This window comes from Bemisia tabaci, chromosome 1 (assembly GCF_918797505.1).
Source record: "Bemisia tabaci chromosome 1, PGI_BMITA_v3".
Lineage (NCBI taxonomy): Eukaryota > Metazoa > Arthropoda > Insecta > Hemiptera > Aleyrodidae > Bemisia > Bemisia tabaci.
The window spans coordinates 48,319,610-48,346,658 of NC_092793.1; the positions used below are offsets into that span (position 1 = coordinate 48,319,610).

General features: G+C 38.2%; 2 protein-coding genes across 3 annotated transcripts in view; one reads left to right on the forward strand and one right to left on the reverse strand.

Annotated features, from left to right (window-relative positions):
- Positions 1-27,049, reverse strand: part of LOC109038906 (uncharacterized) — a 155,421-nt gene that overhangs the window by 91,104 nt on the left and 37,268 nt on the right. The window lies entirely within an intron of this gene.
- Positions 6,877-25,002, forward strand: LOC109038910 (uncharacterized). Of its 2 annotated transcripts, none has more exons than XM_019054179.2 (4): positions 6,877-7,165; positions 10,344-10,517; positions 18,927-19,164; positions 24,831-25,002. In XM_019054179.2, the coding sequence occupies exons 2-4, from the start codon at positions 10,346-10,348 to the stop codon at positions 24,862-24,864; spliced, it is 444 nt and encodes a 147-aa protein (XP_018909724.2). In that variant the 5' UTR covers positions 6,877-7,165; positions 10,344-10,345; the 3' UTR covers positions 24,865-25,002. The 2 variants fall into 2 exon arrangements, with proteins under 2 accessions (XP_018909724.2, XP_018909723.2); XM_019054178.2 differs by having other exon boundaries at positions 6,881-7,165; positions 18,915-19,164.

The following is a 27,049-nucleotide window of genomic DNA, read 5'->3' on the forward strand; positions in this document are numbered from 1 at the left end:
TGCGAAACTGCAAACCCACGCAACTCACTTTGCAACGTTGCTAATTTTCTGTCGCATTTCAAATGTCCAAATGACGACTTACTGTGACGGACACACGGTCCGGTCGTCTGGTGTTTTTATACAGTTTTGACAGCGGAACTTTTTTTCTCACCTGTTGAAGATTATAAATGCGAATCCAAATTTGTTGACAGAATATCCTTCCATACATTGGTAACCATGAATAGATGTTGAGTTTTTGCAAACTATGTTTTCTTTCCTATGGGCGTCTAGACAAGGTATGAATTAAAGCACAACGCTACATGTTTTTTCTTCAGAATTCCACAAAGAAAACAAATCACATGACAGAATTCTGAAAATCAACCCCTGAACAAGATATAAAGTTTTCTATTTAGATTGGTCAAATGACAAACATGCGAATGACGTCATTTGTATGATCTAGCCTCCTTTTGATCTGTTTTGAAAGTACTTCCTAATATCTCGTTCAAGAGTTGACTTCAAAACTTTCCGTTGTGTGCATTGTTTTCTATGTAAATTTTTAAAGAGAAAACATATGAAAAGCTTGGAAGACAAAGCTCCTAGGTGCAGTTTTTGGAAAAATTGAGATATTCATGAACTCAACTAAAACTAGTTTAAAAGTACATTTTGTGAAAAATTAACAACTAAAGTTCAACTTTAAAGCATCAAAAGTGAGTTTAAACTTTCTTTCCGCTTTAAGGCTCTATGTAATTTTGAAACTTTAAACACATATTTCTTGAAAGAGCAAAAACTACACTTATGTGCTTTGTCCTTAAAGCCCCTGATATAACATTTCTTTTGCTTCAGACCTTGTCTAGTTGCCCATTTTAGTTTTCCTTAATATTTGTAAAATAAGCATGGTTTCACGGGATATCGAGGAGTTTATTAAGGTTATTCGATGAACACCATATTTTGTGTCAGAACAGCATGCGATATATCACATCAATTGGCTCCAATATTTCAGCCACTCGTCATTTTTTTCCTATTTTGAGATCGCAATTCTGTTGTCAGGAGACTAAAGCACTCCCTTACCAATTTTAACAAAGAAATTCAACGTAATTAAGGCGTGGTTTTTTTAGAGAGAAAATATCGCATTCGAGTGCATTTTCGATATCAGTTGATGCGATCTATCGCATGCCGTTCTGACTCAAAATATGGCGTCCATCGAATCACCTTAAAGCGTCCTCGAAGCTCAGCCGTAGCTTTGTGAAATTTGAAGGGAAATTTGGAAGCGTGAAGGAGTCAAGATGGCTTTGATGATAATTAATTGGACAGCTTTATGCAATAAGGAACTAGGGACAAATTTTCGATTTTTTTTTATGATGAATTTCGTATCAGGAGGGTATTTACTTACTATTGAGAAAAAGAAAATCCTCAAAAACGATTTTTATCCCGCTTCAGCGACCCCGCAAAAATTTGCCGTCGCAGGATCACGCGAGGTTCATTTTGCAATTGGGACCTATACTATGGTTCCCTATTGCGTAATGCGAAACTCGGATTTCCCATTTTGCAATTCGGAACTATAGGCAATCGGCAAAATGCTATCTCGGCATTCTCGGCTCCTGTTCGACCGATCTTGTTGATTTTTGGTATCCGGAGGTATTTTTCGACGGGAAACTCGAATTTCTGGTCAAATTTTGAAAATTCGAAAATCCAAGATGGCGGATGTGGCCTAAAATGCTATCTCGACTCCTGTTCGATGGATCTTGCTGATTTTTGGTATCCGGAGGTATTTTTCGACGGGAAACTCGAATTTCTGGTCAAAGTTTGAAAATTCGAAAATCCAAGATGGCAGATGTGGCCTAAAATGCTATCTCGGCTCCTGCTCGATCGATGTTGCTGATATTTGGTATCAGGGGGTATTTTTGGACGGGAAACTCGAATTTCTGGTCAAATTTTGAAAATTCGAAAATCCAAGATGGCGGATGTGGTCTAAAATGCTATCTCAGCTCCTGCTCGATCGATGTTGCTGATTTTTGGTATCAGGGGGTACCCTAATAGCACACCTAGTTTTTGAGATGTTTTTAAAACGTGTCAATGACACCAAGCCTCATTTCTGAAATGTTTCACGTCACACTTTAAAAACCCGAATGAAGTGTCAAACACGAAGCCACTCTGTGTTCAACATATTCCCATGTCACCACATTTTATTTGTCTGTGAAACATTTGCAGATTGTGTCACTGAAATGTTTCGAATTCATTTTTTTACATATTTCAATGACACAATGGGCGAAGGTCTCCGTTGGCAGTGCATTTTTGACACATTTCCGACACATTTGTAAAACAATGAGCCTTTAACTCAGATTTTCCTCTGATTTTCTAAATTTTTATGACACATTTTCGGTGTAATCACTACAGTCCATGTAGTGTTAAACACGAGCCCACTCTGTGTTGAATATATCCGCATATCACTTCTTCTTGACCGTAAAAAAATTTTCAGACATCTGTTTTAGCAAATGTCGTGGAGGCATTATAGCTATCAAATCAAGTGCCTGGGCGGCCTGATTACAGACCATGCCTAAGGAGAGTATGGAACTATGGGTTCACTCCATCAGTATTAAACTATCAGAGGGATTAGGACGTCCTCACTTTAGAAAAGTATACGCAAAGCATGATGTATGGTTTCAATATTTTAGATAATCATCCATAACTACTTATAAACTCTTATGGAGATAAATGTGATGCATACCAAGAATTTAAAACCGTTTTTAACTCTGATAAATTAAATAGCTAAAAAGTAAACCTTGAGACGAAAAAATAAACCAAAATTTCGTAAGATCGGAAAATGAACCGTCAACGCTCTAGTGGGTTCAGTTTGAACTAGGAAAATTTTTAGAAAGGTCTGAGAAATGTTTTCAACTTGTGTTCACCAGGTTTTAATGACAATCAAGGCACTGTTTTGTTAAACTGATTCCTGACACATTTCTGAAATAAATGCGTTTAAATTAATTTTTTAAATGGTTATGACATACGATCGCCGCGGATCAATTAAATGAGAGTGATACGAGTATTTCAATTCGAGAGCAATGAGGGAAATCCGTACACGAACATCTGAAGGCGTTTCAAATACCATTCCGTCACGTTTCATACATAGATTTGACATATAGCTGTACCTTATCAGATTAAAAATACGAAATATCTGCCAGTTGTTTCTGAAACATGTTTTTGAAGGATCTTGGAAACGTTGCCAAATTGTGTCAGAAATATTTCAGGTTTATTTCTCAGAAACTTCGAACTTCCAAGAATTTCTGCAGCAACGTTTTAAATATGTGTTAGAAATGTTTCCAAAATATTTAGTTGATCTCCTTTCACAACATATCGTGCACAAATCTAATATGAATCTGTGCCTGGGTCGTTAAAAAAAATTGACACAATTACAATTTTCTTCTGATTGGTGTCAATATAGGTTCATTGATTTTCATATAAATTTTGGCAGAAATGTTCCGTAAATATGTTTCAATCATAGGCTTAGCTGTGGCAATGGTTTTGAAATGTTTTTGAAACCTTTCAGATGTAGTTTATTGAACGGACTGCAATATATTGACAACACATAGCTGACACAATTCTTACACATTTTTTGGGTGGGTTATTTATGCTTTTTTGAAATAAGTTTGAAACGTTTCCAACTTATTTTTAAAGAAGTTTGAATGACCACAATTAGAAACATTTTCGATTTGTTTTCAATATGTTTCAAAGACACGGCCAACTTGCCCATTTCATGTATTCGTTTTGAAAATGTGTTGGAAACATATGTCAATGACTGATCCGAGATTGACATAATTTGAAACATTTTAAAAACATTCCATTGTGTAACTGTGCTCTTAGGGATTTTTGGACGGGAAACTCGAATTTCTGGTCAAAATTTTGAAAATTCGAAAATCCAAGATGGCGGATGTGGCCTAAAATGCTATCTCGGGCTGCTCGACCTATCGTGGTGAATCTTGGATGTATAGGGGGTATTTTTGGACGGGGAACTCAAATTCCTAGCCGAGTTTCGAAAAATTGAAATTTTTACAAATCTTGACATTGAGCTTGTTCAGTCATTTTTTATTTTTGCGTTTTTTGAAGTATTTACTACGCATAAGCCACAATAATTTTCTCCGATATTTTTCGCATTTCAATCCACGAAAAACAAGTTTGAGGTTGCGTCTTCTGAGCTCCCCTTTAAATGCGTGTCCGAGGAATGAAAGATCCCCCAGGGGATAATTACTCAAGTATAAGGTCATTTTCGGTCACATCCACAATCTTGGATTTTCGAATTTTCAAAATTTGACCAGAAATTCGAGTTTCCCGTCCAAAAATACCCCCTGATACCAAAAATCAGCAACATCGATCGAGCAGGAGCCGAGATAGCATTTTAGGCCACATCTGCCATCTTGGATTTTCGAATTTTCAAAATTTGACCAGAAATTCGAGTTTCCCGTCCAAAAATACCTCCTGATACCAAAAATCAGCAACATCGATCGAGCAGGAGCCGAGATAGCATTTTAGGCCACATCCGCCATCTTGGATTTTCGAATTTTCAAAATTTGACCAGAAATTCGAGTTTCCCGTCGAAAAATACCTCCGGATACCAAAAATCAGCATGATCGATCGAACAGGAGCCGAGATAGCATTTTCGGCCACATACCTCATCTTGGATTTTCGAATTTTCAAAAGTTCACGATTCACGGGTTTGTTGACCTATTCAAGGGTTTATCGATCAATTCACGGATTTTTCGAACAAATCACGGGGTTGTCAATCGATTCACAGATTTGTCGATCGATTCGCAGGTTTTTGATCGATTCACGGTCATCAATCGAATCAGTGCCGATCAAATCACGTCAATCGGTTCACGTCCCAACTTTTCGATCGATTCATGTCGGTCATGTCGGAATCATGACACCGGTTTTTCAATAATTTGTCGATCGAGTCGGTGTCGATCGATTCATGCTTTCATTTTTTGATCGATTCATGTCAATCAAATCTATGAACCCTCCCGTCCAAATTGCATGTCAATATTTGCCACCATTCTCGAAATATTAGCAAGTCGGTAGGTATTTTGGCACGCCCTGTTTTTTGTAGAATATCTTTCCGCAGGGACAATGCACCTCCACCCCTTCTTCGTATGATGGAAGGAAGGGGTGTTTTCTCTGTTGGGGTGAACCCTCCAGTGTGTAATAGTGACACCAGGGTCGTCTCCTGTATGCAGTCAGTGCTAAAACAATCTATAGTTCCTAATTGCAAAATGAGCTTCCCCGGATTCTTCATTTTGCAATAAGGAACTATAGCCTTTTTTTGTAATTTTTGGCAACAGTGTGATGTTTTTGAAGAATCTGTCAACACAGGGTGTTAAAGGAACTCCATAGCTATAAAATGAACCATCAAACTGCAACATTGATCGTTTTGATGAAAAACGCCAATGGTTTTTGCAAAAGTTGCTCTCCTGAAAACCTACCGTTCTGCCTATAGTTCCGAATTGCAAAATGCTATCCAATTAGTGTAAAATTCCAATTCCCGTTGCACCGAGCGAGCTGCGAGCCGAGCCGAGAAAAGCTCCAATTGTCTGCGAGCTCGCCCAGGGACGAAGTTCCAGTTCCATAGCCTTTCCGTCACGGATTAACTGATAAAAGTTAAACTTTTCTAATATCCTCTCGCGCTAACAAGCCCAGGAGCTATATCCAGCCTGTTGCAACACTACGGCTTCGTTTTTGCAGTTGTCCGGGCTGTGCGACGCCAAACTGTGCGAAGGATAATTTTCTGCGAGAAAAAGACACCTATGGGGCTTGGAGGACAAGGCGCGGCAAGTGCAGTTTTTGCTATTTTGAGAAAAACGTGTTTGAACTTTCGGAATTACATGGATCTTTATGGTGGAAAGAAAGTTCAAATTAATTTTGGATGCTTAAAAATTTGATTTTCAAAGTGAATTTTAATTTTAGTTGAAATAATTGATATCTCATTTTTTTTTTCAAAAACTGCACTTGTTTTACTTGTTCATCAAGTCCCTCAACTGATGAGTTTGAAAATCATGCATATAGAATACAACTGCCGACGAAGATATTGTTTCCAAAACTTTATCTGTAAATTTTTCACCAATTTAAATACAAAAAAGGCTCAAATTACCAATTTTCTTTTCGTCGCTCCAAAAGAAAAAATCGCATAAATAAAATTAATGTAATCGTAATTACGGAAAATGCTATAAAGTCCGTGTTTTCAAGCTTTATAACAATTTAGAACTCATTTGGACTACATTTTGCAATTTGGAACTATAGATTCTGGCCTAGTTTAAAAACAACGTATGTGCCATTAGTTTCCCTATGCACATAAGTGCTTTTTCAGACGAGCCAGAATTTATAGGTCCAAATTGCAAAATGCAGTCCATTTGGTGTCGAATTATCTTTTGTAAATTTCGATTAATTGAAGCAGTCGACTGTCAACTTGGAAGCGATACCGATTACGATTAAACGATCAGTTAAAAAATCGACCACCCCCACCCAAGGCGCATCTACGGGAAGGACACAAAGAGGAGAAAAATGCATCGTACCTCGAAAAAACAAGAGTCAATGGTTCATTAAGAGATAGAACTCTGTTTGCCGGAAGATGGCCAAAAGAAGGATACAGGTAAAAAAGGCTAGACAGTATTTTGCCGTGCAAAATAACAACCGCGCACCCATATTGTAGTTCCATCCGAGTTAAGCTGTTGTGTCCGGATTGAAGGACTATTAAACAAGTGAGCGGAGCAAAAACCACTTATCTCCGTAGGGATTCAAAGGACTTGAGTGGTTTCAAAAAGCCGGACAGCATTGGCGACGACGCGACGCCCTGGCACGCTGCCTTGGAGAATAGGACCCTCTGAGTTGTCTGGACGGTCTCGACACCAAAGTGCACTTAACGATGACCGGACATCCCTTTCACAGGTGCCAAAAGACGTTTTAGGCGAACGCTTCCGTTAATCAAACGCGCTCCTCGTCAAGTGTTTTTAACACTCCCTTTTTTTCGCTCCCAGTGGGTCACCCGCGGCACGCGGCGAGGGGGTGGCCATTCAAATCCACCCCCAACGCAAAACCCCTCTCTCCGATGTTTATAAATACAGGTCAAAACAATGAGGGGCCCTATCAGTTTGTGTTTGTGTGTCGTGTCCGGTGGTCAGCGAGAACTTCAAAAAATCAAGTGAGTCCGTCGTACTAATTTTATTGTACCAAATTTTTTTTGAATTCTGCGGTAGCAACCGTTTTCAAAATAATGCCAGGAAGTGATTTGTTCTAGTTTGTATTTTATTGATTTATGGAGGAATAATTTTACATTTTTCATTTAAATTTTTACTAGTTTTCTCGAAAATAATTTATCTAAAAACGAGTCCAGCGCGTGGTTCTTTGTTTTACATGATTCTCTCTGTCCCCTACTTTTTCGGTTTCTTTACATCCAGTACGTATGCCATTCCATATAAAAGAAAGGAATATTACAAAAAAAACAGGAGCAATCGTAAAATGGACACGTTTATAAATTATGTTATTTCTAAGGAACCGGCAAGATATCTACAAATGAAATAATCGATCGCAAAATGAAACTTTCGTATAATATCACTTGATTCACCGGCCCGCAGTCCGAAATTTCATTTTGTTTATTCAAGCTGTTTTCTCTTGGTCCTGTAAGTTTTCTAGTAGGCACGCCTGTAATTTACCACTGAATTTTTTCAAGTAAAAAGTCAATCATTCATCTACCTTCCCCATTTTTCTTTTAGAGTAGTGCTTCTTCTTTGATCAATAAACCCATTAAAAATTTGGATTGAGAAAAGAAAAAACACATTCTTTTCTATGACTCAATACTCATGGTGTGTCAAAATGTTGCGCTTTTTAAAATTTTTTAAAATTTTTTAAAAAACAAAAGTAACAAATTTTCACACGAAATGTCTTAAGAATACAGTAGTAGTAGTGGTGGTAGTAGTAGTAGTAATATTCGCATATTTTGAAGCGGAGCCATACGAACTATGGCCATTAACGAGAATTTTTTCGAAAAAGTGAAGGAAAATTTTGCAAATTTCTTCAAATGATAAAACATTGATTTCGCCCCAAAATTACGATAAAATAGGAGATTTTCGACGTTGAGAACCAAATTAGCTCCTATGTTTCTTTCTGGTCCATCAAAAATGACATGCCAATCATAATTATATCAATGTTAAAAGGTTTTAAGTTTGCACGTTCACAAAATACCTGTCATATTTTACTTTTACGCAAGAAAACCAAACGTTTTCAATGCGTTGACTTCCGCTCAATTTTCCTCAAACCAACTAAAAATATTTTCTAACAACTTTATTGTATAATCTTCGTCAGATTTTCTTTAAATGAATAAAATGGTGGTGAACATTTTCGGACACTTGAAATTTTTGTATACTTTCCGTCAATTTACTTCCATCGTCCATCCATATCAGGTCCATTTATTATTCGAATAGTTTCTGGCAGTTTTTTATTAAGCCCAAGAATTTGCTCGTAGCGTCTAGGGAGCAGCTCACTACACCAAGAAAAATTCCAATTCTTACAAGGAGAGTTTTCTTGTTGTATCCCACTTTTTATGGTTACCACATCGATAGAATATTGCGTTCCGATGAGCAAACTTCCGTCATTACGACTCAACGTTCACTCAAAGTAATAAGTAAGCTCCTACATGCAACAAGTATTTGTCTCAGTGTGCAGGGGGAAAAAACCAAGGTTGAAATTATCAAATTATTAGTATTGAATGTGATTTTTTATAAAATAGAGGCCACAACCAACGATATTGATATTCTTACCATTGAATGATTAATTCATCACCCTCCTGATTTAAGGACGTAATTACACTTCGCGGTGAACTTTGACGTCCATAAAACTTAACGATTTCCTGGACTCAGGTCTGAGTGTACTTACGCGCTTTTGTCAGCCGAGGGATAAATTCATCAACGTAGTGGTAATAAACTACCAACTTATAAAACTACTGATAGAATTATCACCGAATGAAAAAATACCGATACTATTCGTTTGACCTCTTTCGATTCAGAGTTCATACGGAACAGAATTACCAGTCGAGCTCTCGCATACGTCATAGATTTGTGATTCACGACATTTTTTTATATCTACTCTCGAGAAACACAATGTGCCACTGGTTTTCTCTTCGGCGCACTCCCAAGCTTAAAAATTATCTAAAAATTGATGTCGAAGTGGAGAATATTTTCCACGCTAAGCCGAGGGTCCATCTTTATATCCAGTCTACTCCAGAGCGAATACATGAACAGCATTGCCATTTTGTGCAGGACTCCAAAGTTGCAGCTTTTGAGTGCCCGCGCTAATATATTTGCTCTATTCATATGCATGAAGGGTTTGACGAGATGTAGAGGTGGATGATGGACCCTTAGCATAATTAAGGGAGTCACCTCCATTACGACCTCAACTTTGAGAGCTTTTTTTGAGGTTGGGGGTTTCTTTTAGAGAAAACCAGTGGATTAATTTTATTTTTCACAAAATTTTACATGCGGGCAACAATACTTTCATCGCAAATTCCTGGTGCACGCGAGAACTTTCTTTGGTTTTTTTAGTCTTAGTCTTTTCTCAGTGTGCAACGAAAACCTGCCAACAAACCAGTGATGAGGCGTGAATGATCGCTTATAGATATTTGCCCGTTTGAGCTTGTGGTAAAGAATCGATTATTAAAGTGTTCATCAGGGACACTCTCTGTATCGATTATTTTCCATAGGTTTAAATGACAGATAAATTGATGTATCGCAAAGCACGCCACGCCACTGAACGAAACGTCTTCCTTTATTTTAATGGATTCAATTTTTGCAAAGTTCAGCGAACATTGTATTACACAATGTCTAAAAGGTAGTAGCACTGAATATATTGGTATGAAGGGTGTAGCCAAGTGCTAGAAATAATGTAACATTTTTCTAAAAAAAAACACCTACATTTTATTAATAAACTTTGATAGAAGCTTTTCGAAGCAAGCGCTTCATCGTCAGAGTCACAAAGTATACATCACAAAGGCCATAATTTAATTTCAGACAAGGTAACAGATTTCAGTGGTAACAATTGATAACAAATTCCCTTTAATTGTGGCCCCCAATTATGGCCTTTGTGATGTATACTTTGTGACCCTGACGATGAAGCGCTTGCTTCAAAAAGCTTCGGTCAAAGTTTATTAATGAAATGTAGATGTTTTTTTTATAAAAATGTTACATTATTTCTAGCACTTGGCTACACCCTACATACCAATCAATTTTTCTCGCTGCATGTATATTTGTAAACTTTCCGGTCAATGGTTATGATCCCAAAACATTATCACCGTAGCCTATTTCTAAAAAATTACAACTTTTTTCCAGATATGATGTGCGACGGAAACAAAGTATTCATCATGAGCTTGCTCCTGATCGGCCTTTGCAGTCTGAGCCAAGCGGAGGAGTCAGCGGCCGTTTCAGCAGGCAGACAACCGGACAATCCCTCAAATCAAGAGCCCAGCGCCGTCGAAAAAGAAATCGTAGCGCCAGCTTTCCCTAGTAAGTCTCACATCTCTCTCAAGCTCCCCCCTTTCGGCCCCCCTTAACGGCTCCCCCATTTTACCCGTGATTAATGATGTTCACTGCTCAACAATGGTTGTCACATTCTTCCGAAACCTCGCTATTTCCCTGCTTTGCTAAGGGAGAACGCTATATGAGCCCTCAGGTGTTGCCAAATATTCTTCAATAAATACAAATTATCATGAAAACGTTTTAATGTTTTTCTTAAAATTTCGTATGGAATTGTATTCGCAATTTGATCTAAGGTACCTAAAACTTTCAGGCTAAAATGTGCATATCCATTTGAAAAATTAAGTATGCCATCGAGTAAAAATTGGCAGCGTTCAAAAGTTCATATGGCGTTTTTCCTCAGATTGGCAATTCTCCTATCGATGCCTTTAATGGGAGACTTTTACAGTCACATCTGACAATGATGCAGCTCGCCGACATTATGCACAACGCATGAATACCGTACTAACAGGCTTTCAATTGATCTCTGGGGGTAAAATTTACCTTTTTTCAAGTCCCCATGGCTTAAAAATGCTACTTCGCTTATCTCTGATTTCCTTACACATTCCACACATCTTTTCACGCAATAATCCATCAAAGTCAAAATCCTACATCCATAATCACTTAAAAATTGATATTTCCGATCATTGTTGACTACTTCAAAATGAAAAACGATTAAAAGACGAAACAATAGATCACATAGATAAGTCCTCAGTGCAATCAACGATTCTCTGATACAAAGTGAGCGTATTATTCTTATTTTATATGCTTACAGAATTCGAATAGAGCATTATAAAAACAATAAATAAGCACACAAAAATGATTCCTTGTTTGAGAATTATAAGCGGAGGTCAAATTTCTCTCGAACGATTGAACTAAAACTCTACTTCGTAGAATTAGGTGATTGTCTTTTGTCGAACGGAGGGCTGTAACTACATTCCAAGGTTGCAACATTGAGTCATACAAGTCTATTTCTTACAAGAATATACCCGTGCAATGTTTGTTTAGAATTTTCTGATGTTTGAATGAGATCAGAAGAAAAATCGGCGAAATTTTCAGTTAGAAATGCCCAGTAGTCTCATCGTAAAAATGCAATTTGTGAGTAGAAATTTTCCAACATTGAAATGTAGTTCTTCTTGAAGGAAACAACGAAATGTGCTGAGTAAAATACTTTCGTCCGATTAAACAACGACGTAATTCTATCTTAGAGATAAGCTTTCACCAGAAGAAAATCCCATCATCTCAGTGTTTCATTATTTCAATATTAGTATCCAGAGGTAACGCTGTTATTCCTAAAATATAAAGGATGGATTTTTTCAGCTTTTTTTTTCAATTCAAAATTCAATATTTCCTGAGGAAAAAATTGAAAAATTTGAAACAAAATCTCACAGAGTAAAGTCATGACGTTTACACCGAGAATGAAAGAATATTTGATAAAACCATCGCCATTTTTTATCGACTGGTACTGTATTTTTTCATTATCAATCGAATAAGTTCAACCTGAATCAACGGAAATGTATTTAACGATTCTTAATTTCTTCTCATGTTTTATTTTCAACAGAAAACTAAATAATTTAACGGTTTGAAAACTGTTGTAAAATTCCGTCGATTATAAAGAATGAACTCGCAAAGTTCCATGTTAAAATGTCACTTATTTTCAAAAACAAAACAAAGAAATTAAAAATTAAAAAATAAAGTAATAAAAATCGTGAGAGAGTTAGACAGCGTTGAGTGTAGATGTAGAACTGATTCTGGCTATCATTTTTTAACGTACACAACCTAACGATGCAACTATTCGTGCTCTTAGGGACGCGTGGGGTATCATGCAGAATTGAAGGCGTTTTTCAATCCATACTTCTTCAGTAGAACCCGGGCGCGGGCTCGCTCCGCGCCTCTGTTTGAAAAAATGAGGAAAACAGATATTTATACCGCAGTTTTTGTTATATTTAATGTGTATGGTGTACCTGGAATGATGTGTATGGTGTGTTTGCCGTGTTTCATTTGTTTGCTGATAAATGGAAAACACTAATTTCCTTCAATTTATTACGGCAAATGTCGAGTTAGTCTTCATCTCTGAAAATCTTGATTTATCTTTTTATTTACGATTTTTTCCGACACATCTCTATATTTATTAAATTATTCCATTAGTCCAGTCAATCTGGCATTTTATTTTGCGAAAATCTGAGGAGAAAAAAGTAAGACGGATTCCTATGTAATTTGGGTCGCTGAATCCGAATCTGATGTTTGCCAACAAAAATTTTGACCGGAAATGGCCGCCATCTTGAAAAAATGGCGGAAAATCACGTTTTTTTCCCCAAAATCCCCCAAAATCTCACTTATTTTGGGGTTTTCGACAAAATGAGTTATCTTCACTTTAAAAGTACGTAAAATTTCCTATCAAACGGCTTTTAGATTTTTGAAATCGGACAATTAGGGTAAAAGTTATGGGCGATCGCGTTAGGGGTGGTTTTAGGGGTTGATGAATTTTTCACCAAAATTGCTGCGTAAAAACGCTGTAACGCCGTTGGAAGTGAAACAAAAATTCCGAAAATGGTTTGCATATGTCCCCCTGGGTACCAGTGACTCTCCGCCATGAAAAAATCCCCCACCCCCGCCCCTCCCCCCGCGCCCCTCATTCAATGTGCACTTTTTTCAATTAAATCACACTAATTACAGATGCCGAAAATGTATGCAAAACCCTCATGGATCACTTGGTTTTCCAACTCCCATCACCCCCCTTAATCCCGTTATGACCCCCCTCACCTACCCCTCCCCCTCAACCCCCTCCCCGCCCCTCCATCCCTCCACCCCAAACCCTTATTAGCCATATAAGAGCCACCGAACCGATTCTGAAAGCAAGATTTTTTTTTTTTATTTTTTTTTTTTACAGGCGGCGAAAATCTTTTAAAGACTTCATCTTAGGCAGCTAGGAACTCAAGATGGATGTGTGGGATTTCCACCCACTAAAAACCCCTCCGCTTTGGGTGAGCGAATTGAAAAAAAAGAGCACTGAATGAATGTTGTCTTGAATCCCTGGTAAAAATTGGCAGTAGGATCTGTGTTCCAAAATACTATAGACCTACAGACGGCTGTCGGTTTTCCTATAGCTTCTGTAGCTGACTATGCAATTTCTTATAGCCTTTTATAGACCGTGGCAAAAAAGCTACAGCAAGGCTATATACTGTATAGCCCGGCGATATACTGTATAGCCTGGCGATAGGAACCATAGCCCGGCTTTATATTTTTTTATCGCTTCGTGTAGCCCGGCTGTATAATTTTTTATCGCTTCGTGTAGCCCGGCTGTGTGAAATTCTTCGCTCTCTACAGCCAGTTAAATAATTTTCTATCGTCTTCTATATCCAGCTATAAGAATTCCTAAGGTATTTTGAATAACGCAGCTCCTATTGATAATTTTTACCAGGGATAGCTTTTTCTCTATGACATTTTCCATAAATCCGCTCCGACTCGGTAAATTCGGTATTTTAATCAAATGTCCATAAATCCACAAAAAATCCAGCGTTAAGATCTCATAACGATCAGGCAATTTATTAACAGTCTGCAAATCAAGAATTTTGATGTCTTTCATTCCATCGTGGCGTTTCTTTTCAAAAATTTCAACGGGTGTTACTCCAGAGGCCCGAGCTATTTTACCGGCGGATTTTGAGATAAATTACGAGGTATTACTTAATCAGGGTAAACTGATGATTGTGGTGTGATACACATTACGCCGCCCATAGCATGGAAGGTGTTCATTCCATCAAGCGTCTTGACAATTCAAATCCGCATTATCGAATATGAACTGAAAGAAAGCGTCGAAATTGATTTTTACAGGTCCATGCAGAATAGCAGCGGTTTCAAATTTCAAAATTTCATGGTACGGTGCAACGTAGGCGAGAGATTCAATACACCAATCAATTTTTTCGATCTGAATTTTTAGCACACATACAATGAAACTCCGATTTGGATGGGCGAATTATATGACCGAGGTCTGACTGCTGAAATTGCAGAGTGAGAAATCGCGTTGACTTTTTTTTGGAACTTCGGTTTACTCTTAACTTTTTTGTTATTTAGAATAATAGTATCAAGTAGGAGCTTCAGAGACTCAGGAATGTCTGATTCTCCGTTCTTAAAAAAATAACCAAATCAAACCAATGAGTGATATCTTTTCCCGTTTTTGGTGATAAGATTCTCAACGAAGCTTGGTAAAATCAGGTTTTAAGCAATAAAAACGCTGAAAGGCTACGTATCGTGGAAACTGCTGCAAAAATGATTCTCGAGGATATCAGAACGAAGGGTTACGACACAGACAACTATCCTGCATCTCATGATTTTTTTAAGAACGCAGAATCAGACATTCCAGATTCTCTGAAGCTCCTACTTCATACTATCATTCTAAATAACAAAAAAGTTAAGAGCAAACCGAAGTTCCAAAAAAAAGGCAACGCGATTTCTCACTCTGTAATTTCAGCAGTCAGTATAATACCGAATTTACCGGGTTGGAGCGGATTTATGGAAAATGTTACAGAGAAACAGCTATTCAAGACAACATTCATTCAGTGCTTTTTTTTCATTTCGTTCACCCAAAGCGGAGGGGTTTTTAGTGGGTGGAAATCCCACACATCCATCTTGAGTTCCTAGCTGCCTAAGATGAAGTCTTTAAAAGATTTTCGCCGCCTGTAAAAAAAAAAATAAAAAAAAAAAATCTTGCTTTCAGAATCGGTTCGGTGGCTCTTATATGGCTAATAAGGGTTTGGGGTGGAGGGATGGAGGGGCGGGGAGGGGGTTGAGGGGGAGGGGTAGGTGAGGGGGGTCATAACGGGATTAAGGGGGGTGATAGGAGTTGGAAAACCAAGTGATCCATGAGGGTTTTGCATACATTTTCGGCATCTGTAATTAGTGTGATTTAATTGAAAAAAGTGCACATTGAATGAGGGGCGCGGGGGGAGGGGCGGGGGTGGGGGATTTTTTCATGGCGGAGAGTCACTGGTACCCAGGGGGACATATGCAAACCATTTTCGGAATTTTTGTTTCACTTCCAACGGCGTTACAGCGTTTTTACGCAGCAATTTTGGTGAAAAATTCATCAACCCCTAAAACCACCCCTAACGCGATCGCCCATAACTTTTACCCTAATTGTCCGATTTCAAAAATCTAAAAGCCGTTTGATAGGAAATTTTACGTACTTTTAAAGTGAAGATAACTCATTTTGTCGAAAACCCCAAAATAAGTGAGATTTTGGGGGATTTTGGGGAAAAAACGTGATTTTCCGCCATTTTTTCAAGATGGCGGCCATTTCCGGTCAAAATTTTTGTTGGCAAACATCAGATTCGGATTCAGCGACCCAAATTACATAGGAATCCGTCTTACTTTTTTCTCCTCAGATTTTCGCAAAGTAGACCCCTTTTTTGGGCCAGATTGACTGGACTACATGTATTTTAAAATATTATTAATTAATATACCTTTTTATGGTGGTACATCTTTGAACTCTAATTTACGGGGTTGCTTCACGAATCATTTACTCATAGTAATTTTTACGTTTAACAATTCTGTTTTCAACATGTTTTAAAACATTCATCTTTCAAAAGTGTTTGAAATAATCATGGAAACAATATAATTCGTTCAATGGTTATACATTCTCAAAAAAAGTTTCAAACATGTATGATACGAATTGGACAACTGTGGCCATTCTTGATCTTGTTTCTTACAATCATTTTAAAAGCGTGCCACCAAGCTGCTTTGCTTGACAAAAGACAAAAATAATTGGCTATTAACTGGGACTCAGAATTTTTCAGAAATTATTCTTCTTGGTTAAAGTGATTAAAAAGGGCAAACATTTATGGTTCATGGGTGAATTTTCAAGTCAGATATTAAGGTTTCTAATTTTAGAACCAATAAAGTCATTTGCCGGTACAATATTGCTCCCCAAATGTGCGCAGGCGTGTGAGGGTGCGTTCACAGTCGTGTGAGAAATGTGTGTATTTTTCCCAAAAAATTATTTTCAAATTCCTTAAGAAACATCAAGATCTGCAGATCACGTCTTAGTCAATAAAACTACACAGGAAAACATTTGGAATAGATGACACCTATCCTGTGACCTTTTGCAGGTTTGCCTGTAAAACAACACAAATGGATACTTGGTAGCACCAGTAATACAACTGGGATGCAAAAGTATACTAGGTAGTACCAGTCCGGCTTTTGCTGAGCGAAAATTATGAATGAACATAAGAAGGGATCTGACTCCCTTTAATGAAATCCACCCTTATAAATAATCCGCCGATTGATTTGAATTGCTATGTGCAACGCGCCGGAGCAACTCTAAAGCACTACTTCGTTGGGTTGTGTGGGGGTTGTGTGGGGGTGTGGGACTTAAACCTTGCTTCTCCAAGTCTAAGACGTGCCTTATACTGCCGTGCTAAGGAAGAACGCCGTATGAACATTCGAGAGTTGCCAAATTTCCTTCGATAAAACATGAATTTTTGACGAAATTTATGCACATTTTTCTTTGAAATTTTCAGATATTTTAGAGTAAATTGCGTACAAAATTATCTGAAAAGGTTGGAAAAAAAATATTCAAAATTTTCCCAGTAAATTCGGTTTTTATTGAATGAAACTTGGCAACGCCTGAAGGCTCATACGGCGTCTTTCCTTAGCACGGCAGTATAAGTCTGCGTATGCTTGCCATGAACATTTTGAGCGTGAAAATCAACACTTAACCATGGCAGAGGATGTTTCGGTGAGTCTGGAATGTCATTATTTGAAAGCACCTCTGCACTGCGCCCTCCACTTTTTTTTCACTCGAATGTTCTTCTTCATCTCAATAAAGTTGAAGAGTGAGCTTTCCGAGTCACGAACAAGATCTGTCAAATCTTTAGCCCATTTCCCACCTCTTTTATTCATCTTCTTTCGTCTCCAAATTTTTCTTCTTCACCTTGAAGGTGACGACTTTAAAAGCCGTATTAGAACGATCCGTTTGTTCTCCTTACAGCACCAAAGAGGATAACAAACGTTGAAAAAGTCGTGACTTTTGCCTTAGGAGCAGCTTCAAGTAAAGCACAAGGTTCCAAGAATAATCGTTTCATTGATCAGTTGCAACGTTTTTTAGAGTGCAACATCTAAATATAATTTCATAGAATTTTCATATTGGGTGACAAAGTTGTGTCGTTTTTCCCATAAAAAAATGTTACTGTTTATCTTCCGCCCCAGTTAATTTTAATGATCTACCGGACCGATTTATTACAGTTTTTGCGGCTATAGGCAGATTACAGACTTAGACGAGCCCACTCCATTCAAATTTTGGATATGAACTAGGTTTTTTTTTTCAATTACGTAATAAAGTTCTGCGTTCTCCCATGCAAACAATGTTCATGTTCATTTTTGTCACAGGATCTACCGGGCCAATTTTCATAACTTTTACGACTTTTGACAAAAACATAGTTCCTAGATTCCACTGAGTCCCCGTGTTAACTCACGGGAGAACGCAAAGCGCCCTCTGAGGGTTGGGCCGCCAGGAAAATTATAGGAAAGCTGGAGATGCGCACCGGAAAAAAAGTCGATTGGATCTATAGAGTCCAGACTCTTGATGACATTGAGAAGAAAAAACACTCTTGATTCAATCGGATTTTTCCTTGAATCGAAGAAGAGGCCTCTTGATTTAAGCGGATTTCCTTTTGATACAAGCAAAAATCCGATTGAATCAAGAGTATTTTCCTTGTCAATGTTTTTAAGAACGTGGATTCTAGATCCAAAGCGATTTTATTTTCAAATGTAGGCTCTCTTAAATGTAAATTTGTATCTGATTGGAACCTATTTTGCATGAATGGTATAACTTTTGCAAGAACATCACTCTCGTGATGAAATATTGCTCCGAAATCTCCTCTTAACCAAGGCATTATAGGATTTAAACGAATTCCTGGCTTCAGCTGTCGAATAACATTCTACCGACCACCACTTAATTTAACATTTTTAATTGGATTGCATTTTGCAAAAAGGAACCACTAGCATTGCAATGATGCTAAGATTGTGCAACTTCATCTTTTGCAATAAAATTGCGGAAATCGTGAAAAACTATGAAATTTAGATGGTAATTTTTGTCTTAAATTTACAGTTTTTAGGGCGTAAAATAGAAACTATGAATGGATAATCGGGTTATTCCTCCAAGACAAAATAAGTTGCACAATCTTAGCAACATTGCAATGCTAGTGTTTCCTTTTTGCAAAATGCAATCCAATTGTAATTTATATTTTTAATTATTGTATATTTTAATTCCTAGTGTTATTTGACTTGAACCATAGCTCCGATAATTTACAGTATATTACTCCGGTAATTATAATGAATAAAAATAAAAAATAAATAAATAAATAATAAATACGACGTACTAATAACAAGAAGGACTGTCCGCAGGTGATTTCTCAATGAGCGGGATGTCGACAACCGCCCTGGTGGGGGTAGCTGTGGCCTTTGCCGCGGGCTTCTTCCTCCTCTCCACAGCGTGGCCCCTCCTCAACATCCGAGCTTGCGCCATTTTCGGAACCTGTGGTCCAGACTACAACGCCTACAGCTCCGTCGGCACCCCCTACAATAATGACGCCTACACCTACAGCGCACAGCCGCCCTACACCTCGACCAGTTACCAGAAAAGGTGAGCGGGTCGTTATTCACTTACAGCACGCCCAAAAGGAAAAAACAAGACGACGGTTCCACACTGAACAAAAATCTAGGTGTTTTTACTAAGAAAAGGGTAAAATTACCAAAAATTCAGGGTTTTATTTGATCCCAGTTTTTTCTTGGTAAAATTACCATTTATAGAATTGGTAATTTTACCGAGAAATCTCGGTAAAATTATTGAATTTTCTCGGTAATTTTATTGGACTTTGGTAAAAATGCCAATATTTCTTATCGACTGCGGTAGAATTACCGAGATGAAATGGCAAAGTTACCGAGAATTGATTACCAATAAAAGTGGTATTCTTACCTGAAAAAAAAACAGTAAAAATACCGGTTTTTAGGTAAGCTTACCCGTCTGTTTTGCTAAAATTACCAATAATTGGTAAACAAAATGAGATGGTAAATGCACCAACGGACCTTGGTAAAAACGCCGAGAAGTTTTTTTCAGTGCAGGATTCCGGTTTGAGGACTTGCTGTTTTGATTTATGTGTTAGTCCAGTACCACGTGTGCATCCGTGTGCAGTTTCGTGGGTAAAATTGTTGTGATATGTCATTCTCTTCTTTAGGATGTCTAGAATCAGAATTTCGATGGTGTCAAGTTCAAAAATTGAACCGACGCCCAGAATTCAAGATGGCGTCCAAGATGGCCGCCGCCACGGTGAAAGTTTTAAATTTTGCGGATAGCGTCGAGTCAAATGTCGATTCCTATGTAAAATGACACGAGGAATCCGAATATCACATTTAAAAACACCCCCGACCCAAAGGAGGGCTCCAAATCCAAGATGGCGGCCAAAAATACCACTCAGGGGTACTAGTTTGCCTATACGGGTCCAAGTGCATAGTGAGGTATCAATTATTAGGTTTTCGGGGTCGTAGAGTCCGAAAATGAGGTCCATTTTTCGCTGCGGCCCTCCAGAGACCCTAAAATCAAATATGGCGCCCAAAATGGCCACCGGTTTTACGGCTGAAACACCAATTTAGCGCAGCTATGATAAGCAATACGTTCAAAATTTAGTTTTGTGGGGCAAAGAGTTCGAATAGGAGATCAAATGTTTATTCCTACAAAAAATTAAGCCTCCGAATCGAAAATGGCTACCGACATGGTTGCCAGTTAGAGGCGCAGGCCGGTAAATGACTATTGATATTAAGGGGATTTGCCAAAGGAGCTAGGGGTTTCGATAAGGGCCGTTTTTCGGCCCATACCCTGAAATTCTTCAATTTTACGATTTTTTGCTTCTTGGGAGTCTAAATTTTACGGAATGTGTCATGCTTTTGTCATTTTCGGCCTATTTAGGGGTCTAATGCTGGCCTAAACATGAGTCTGAAGGCTAATTTTTGCGGAAATTTCGGGTCTCTTGGCATTCGACGCGCTGCGCCCGCTGTTTCATAACGATCAAATATCATCGGAGGAGCAAATTTTCCTTCAAGTATGTTCATTGAGGGTGTAAGATATAGTCACTCTGGCCAACTTTCGTCGATGGCAACCCTTGCGCTCAGTGTTCGAAACTCACAGGCGCCAACGCGCCAAATGCGCCTAAAATATCGGTCATTGCTCCTAAAAAAGAAGGCTCTGCGCCAACGTGGCCCTTAAAAATTGCCCCTTTAAAATCTGAATTTTCATATTAGGTGATCATTCGAAATTTTCAGCATTACAGTTAGTGAGAGCTTTTTCTATTCTTCACGATTTCACCCTTAGTGCTTTTGTCTTCACCAAGTCACAGCTACCTACTAGTTCTGTTACGAAAACATCTAAATTTGCGTCTAATTTTTCACTAAATATGCCGTAATATATAGGCAAAAAGTCAATCTGGCCCCTAAAAAATCTTAAATGGCGCCTAACATTCAGGCTTGATGCGCCCCATGGCTTCTAAAACTCAAAGGTGAGTTTGGAACTGCTTGCGCTCATAGTGGAAACGAAATTTTTAGACTTTACTTGTTTTTCATCATTATTTAGATGGCGTCTGATTAGATCACAAATCTTAAAAATGTGTAATCTTATTAGGCGCAGTTCGAGGCTTTCATAGCGCAAATTTATCATAAAATGTAGAAAAATGACGCATTCGTACCTTTAACACAACATACTTTCGAATTGTTGCATTTAACAAATCTGAAATTTGTTTGAAATTTTAACTCTGTTTGGACGCATTTCGAGGCTACCGTAACACAGATCTTCATGAATTTCCGCAGAAAAACTTTTTTTCTACCTTAACACGAAATACTTTCGAATTGTTGCAATCAACAAATCTGGAAATTGTTTGAAATTTAAACTCTATTTAGACGCATTTTTTGACGAAAATTTTATAAAATACTAATCAAATGAACACTGTGGTTTCATTTAAGACTCTACATCAAAAGAGATAAATATCTTCGAAGGCCTCAAACTTTTTCTTTTCTCGTCTTTCCTCATCATCTTCTGTCTCCTCTTTCCTTCACTCTTTCCCCCTGTTTTTTGCTTTCGGCGGGGGGGGGGGGGGGCTTGAGCCCCGTACCTGAAAGTGACATAGATTCCTGTGGGCATGTCCGGGTGGTATTACCAACGGCGGGTGGACGGTAGAGTCGTGGACTGCCCAGCGCATATTGCATCTGTCATCTAGTACCTCGCTCATTACAGATATGAGGCTGAACTAGAAAAACTAAGCGTTTGCTAGATGAATACGCGTCATTTCTCCAAAATTCTACAATGGTAGCTCCAAATGAGTTGTCTGATGGGAGGAACCTGATGAGGAGGCAACAGATGAGGAAGCGGTAAGGAGGCTAGGCAGGAGTGAACCGGGAAAACCAGAGTTTCCAATTATTTTTGGGAAGTAGAATTCTGATCGATCGCAGGCAATAAAAGTGACGGAGGGCAGGGCATGTCAGGGTGGGTAAAAAATCAGCATTGAGAACTCGTGATTCTGACACATGGCTTACTTTTTATTCGGATCCCAGATCACGGTCAATGTTTCAAAGTTGCATCTTCGTGCGTAAATATCACGTCAAAAATTCGTAAGATAATGGGTCGCCTGCAAGCCCAAGATCATAAAAAAAAAACTTTACCTGCAAAAAATATGATCTATTTGCATCCCTGAATACAGTAATTTGAGTCCTACGTATTTATTTAATGCGCATAATGCGAAATAATGGCTCAAATCTTGGGCCAACTCGGAATAATTTTCTCGATTTTTACCGATGATATGTGGCAATGCCGCGCCGCGATGGGAGTCTCTTTAGATAAATACATGTAATGAACAAAATAATAATAGATAAATGCATGTGCATATTCACTAGTCATGTGATCGTTACGTATGAAAAATCAAGGGTTTTGAACTTTGCTGAATGAGCTCGACGAAGAACAGCCTCCAAATACTGAAATAATCACAAATAGTTTTCTGTGATTTTAGGCAACAAAATATGGCAACACCGGCTTTTTCTTTGGAGGAGGGGGGGGGCTTTTAATTCTATAAAGTTTTTTGGAGGGCTACGTACAATTTCCGCCAAGGAATCTATTTCTGGTTTAAGATGAGTAGCCCTTTTTTATGCCATTTTAATAATAATGATGAAAACAGGAAAATTCTAAAAAGTTCGTTTGAACACTGAGCGCAAGAGTTGCCATCGACGAAAGTTGGCCAGAGTGACTATATCTTACACCCTCAATGAACATACTTGAAGGAAAATTTGCTCCTCCGATGATATTTGATCGTTATGAAACAGCGGGCGCAGCGCGTCGAATGCCAAGAGACCCGAAATTTCCGCAAAAATTAGCCTTCAGACTCATGTTTAGGCCAGCATTAGACCCCTAAATAGGCCGAAAATGACAAAAGCATGACACATTCCGTAAAATTTAGACTCCCAAGAAGCAAAAAAATCGTAAAATTGAAGAATTTCAGGGTATGGGCCGAAAAACGGCCCTTATCGAAACCCCTAGCTCCTTTGGCAAATCCCCTTAATATCAATAGTCATTTACCGGCCTGCGCCTCTAACTGGCAACCATGTCGGTAGCCATTTTCGATTCGGAGGCTTAATTTTTTTGTAGGAATAAACATTTGATCTCCTATTCGAACTCTTTGCCCCACAAAACTAAATTTTGAACGTATTGCTTATCATAGCTGCGCTAAATTGGTGTTTCAGCCGTAAAACCGGTGGCCATTTTGGGCGCCATATTTGATTTTAGGGTCTCTGGAGGGCCGCAGCGAAAAATGGACCTCATTTTCGGACTCTACGACCCCGAAAACCTAATAATTGATACCTCACTATGCACTTGGACCCGTATAGGCAAACTAGTACCCTGAGTGGTATTTTTGGCCGCCATCTTGGATTTGGAGCCCTCCTTTGGGTCGGGGGTGTTTTTAAATGTGATATTCGGATTCCTCGTGTCATTTTACATAGGAATCGACATTTGACTCGACGCTATCCGCAAAATTTAAAACTTTCACCGTGGCGGCGGCCATCTTGGACGCCATCTTGAATTCTGGGCGTCGGTTCAATTTTTGAACTTGACACCATCGAAATTCTGATTCTAGACATCCTAAAGAAGAGAATGACATATCACAACAATTTTACCCACGAAGCTGCACACGGGACCTCTTATTTGTACATGTGGTACCGGACTATGTAATACGTCTCACTTACTCCAAAAAACACCCAAGATTTGGACTTTCGAAATCAATTATCCTCCAGCAGGTTGGTGTTTTTGACCACAGCGGTGACTGACAGGAGTGACAAGGCAATCAAAAACTTAGACCCGAGGGGAAGGAAATTAAAATTTCAAAAATCAAGATCTGTGGTGTGTTTGGAGAAAGTGGGGGACGTATTAAACATCAATCGAAACGCCAAATCCCGGAAGAAGTCACTCGTAAACATATTTTTGCCGATAAAATTGACTGATTTCGGAAAAACGTATGGTTTGGAATTCCCAAGTTATTTTCCATTCAAAATGAATGAGTGGTCCTTAGGAAACTTCCGTGTATATGAGGAAATTTTGATTCATCTTAATTACCAAATAGACAAGAGCAACGACTGGAAACGAGAAAACACGTCAACACAACTCTCACCTGCAACAGAAACGAAAACAAATTCATCAATATCGACACTTTATTTTCATGGAATATTATGGAAAAAATCCCCACGAAGGCAATGGATAAAATTTTGTTCCGCATTGATGAATGAAGTACGAAACCACATATCACCATTGCGGTGTTTCAAAAGTTCTACTCCTATTTTATTATTTCAAGAAGAAACAAGTCAACTTTATAAGTCCCAATAAGTTACATTTGAATTTTTACAGAGTATTCTTTTAACGATGAAGAAAAATCATAGTAGTATTAAAGAAATTGAGTTTAATAATTTTTCTAAGAAACAGTAAAGTATGACAGGATGTCTGCAACGTTGCAAACGGAGATACGTGGTTTCGCACTCTCGCCATCGATATGTTTGTCTAAAAATGAGTTTTCGAACTTAATGCCTCATGGTGAAATAAAACTGTCCATAAAACTTGAAATCTCTTCCAAAGTCTGAAAACATTTTTTTGCTTCCCGTTTGCGTATTTTTATTCTTACGATAAGGTTGAGGAATGATTAATTTTACTACACTCTAAGTACATTTTTGAAAATTTAACTTTTGAACTTCTCAGTTAAAAAATGTAATATTAAATTCTTTTTTCAGGTCCATCTCAAGGAGACGGAGAGCTCTGCAATAAGCAGTGATTACAACGTGGGTGATACTACCTCCTTTACCTAATTTAAATTGTTCCTAGATTTATAATTTTAGTAATTTATTATTAATAGTGATAAAGTATAATTTCATTTTTATGAATACATTTTTTTCCGAAAACCTACTTCAATATTCTAATTTATGTGAGAAAATATTGCCCAAATAATAAAGCTAATGTTGTCATAAGCGAAATGCTAACCTGTGACGCACCTGATTGCGTCAAACAATTATAGATCAAGGTAGCAATAAATCAATGGTTGAACTAGGAAAACACTAGGTATGTAGATTTGTGACCTTGGAAACACCCTGCCACATTTAAATTTTATTTTAGAGTAGCAGTACCACGTGCTTTTCATATGCAGAATTTTGAACGCTTTTTCTATAACGATCAAGAAATGTTTTCCACAAATATCATCACTATAATGGAAAAAGTTTGATCTCATGCACAAGGATACATTAACATAAATTAAAATTACAAGAATAAGTTATGTCTGCAAGTATAAAATCTGGGGATATGTTGATTATCATCATCCACCTGATAATTCTGATGATCATTTTTTCTTTCGGGGTCTCCTTATTTTGTCCTAAAAGTTGTTCAACAGCCACGGTAGATGGTGCGAGGATCGCACTTTTGTGACATATATTCATGACTGCGTTTTGATGTTGTCTTAGATTTTGCGGGATGCTACGCTGGGCTCACTGAGGAATACGATCTACTGATGTGGTCGAAAAAGACCCAAAACGTTACATAGATCACTCGGCGTGACCTCAACATAATATTCCAATGCAAGCTGTCTGAGCTGAACACTGTCTCCTTCAGTCTTGTACTAGTATTCATTAGAGCTCAAAACTTTTGACTTTAATTGAAATTTTTGAACTTTTCGGCCTTATTTTCCCCGCAAAATAATGTGGACCCAATATTGGTTCACCACCTTTTTTGCATTTAATGTGTGAGCTCCGAGTCCAAAAATACATCAGTCTTCTTCCAACAATTTTTTTTAAAAAGCCTTATATATGGGCCAAAAGCTTCAATTTTGGGATAATTCGATTTTATAATGGAATTAAATGAATGAAAAACAGTTTTGCCATTTTCCAGAATCGCCACCACACCCAATGCTTGGGTAACATTAGCAACAATGAACCACTATTTTACGCACGTTTGAGAAACAACGTATGTGCCATTAATATCCTTTTACAGATAGGGGTTTTTATAGGTGAGCTACACATGCAGTAGTTCCTTATTTCAAAATGCAGTTCAGTTGTGATCCGCATTCAGCACGCTTCTAAAAACAAGCTCCATTCGTGATCCGGCGCATGAAATTGCGGGCTCTACTAGACTTTCAGAGCTAGCTCTTTCCCTCTCATCCACCCCTCTCGAACTCCTCCATTCGTCCCTTCCTCTTGGACTTCTCACCAGTGGCGTGGCGTGCTTTGCGATGTATTGATTGATCGGCCATTTAAACCTATGGAAAAGGATCGATAAACAGGGTGTTCGCACCGCACACCTTAATAATCGATTCTTTACCGTGGGTTCAAATGGCATAACAATCGATACATCGCAATTCACGCCACGCCACTGTTTCTCACCCACCCCGTTGCACACTCTAAGATGAGCGTCATGCAAATGCGTATTCATTAGAGCTCGAGCGAGCGTGATGAAGGATAGAATCTTGCATTCCAACCTATACGAACAGACCTCACGCACACGTATTATGAGGGTGTGGGTGTGTTGGAGCTCATGGGTTTTCTGAAATTGTGCGTATTGTGTGAAATCGCACAACCGTCTGTTCGTCGGTATAAAAGAGTCATCACCCTGGAAATGGAGTTACTCTCAGAGGAAGTGATTCAGCCATAATTCCATGAAACGTTTCTCACGGAGTAGGTATATGCATTAAAAAATAATAAATAAGAACTTGAATCTCTACGTGAGCTTTACGGTATGTGACGCATTATGAACCGTGAAGAAAAAAGGGAGGCACCCGGTGTTTACACTGACATCTCTAGACATAACTAACTTTTATCACTTTTTAAATAGCTATAAATTCCGATGAAAATGTGTTTGTATTTTCATGAAAATTTCGATAAAGCTTGCTGACTTTTTGAAATCAAACTATTTTTTTTCCTTTTAGAAAATATTTCTGAATACCGACGGTCTAAAAAAAGAGAAACTT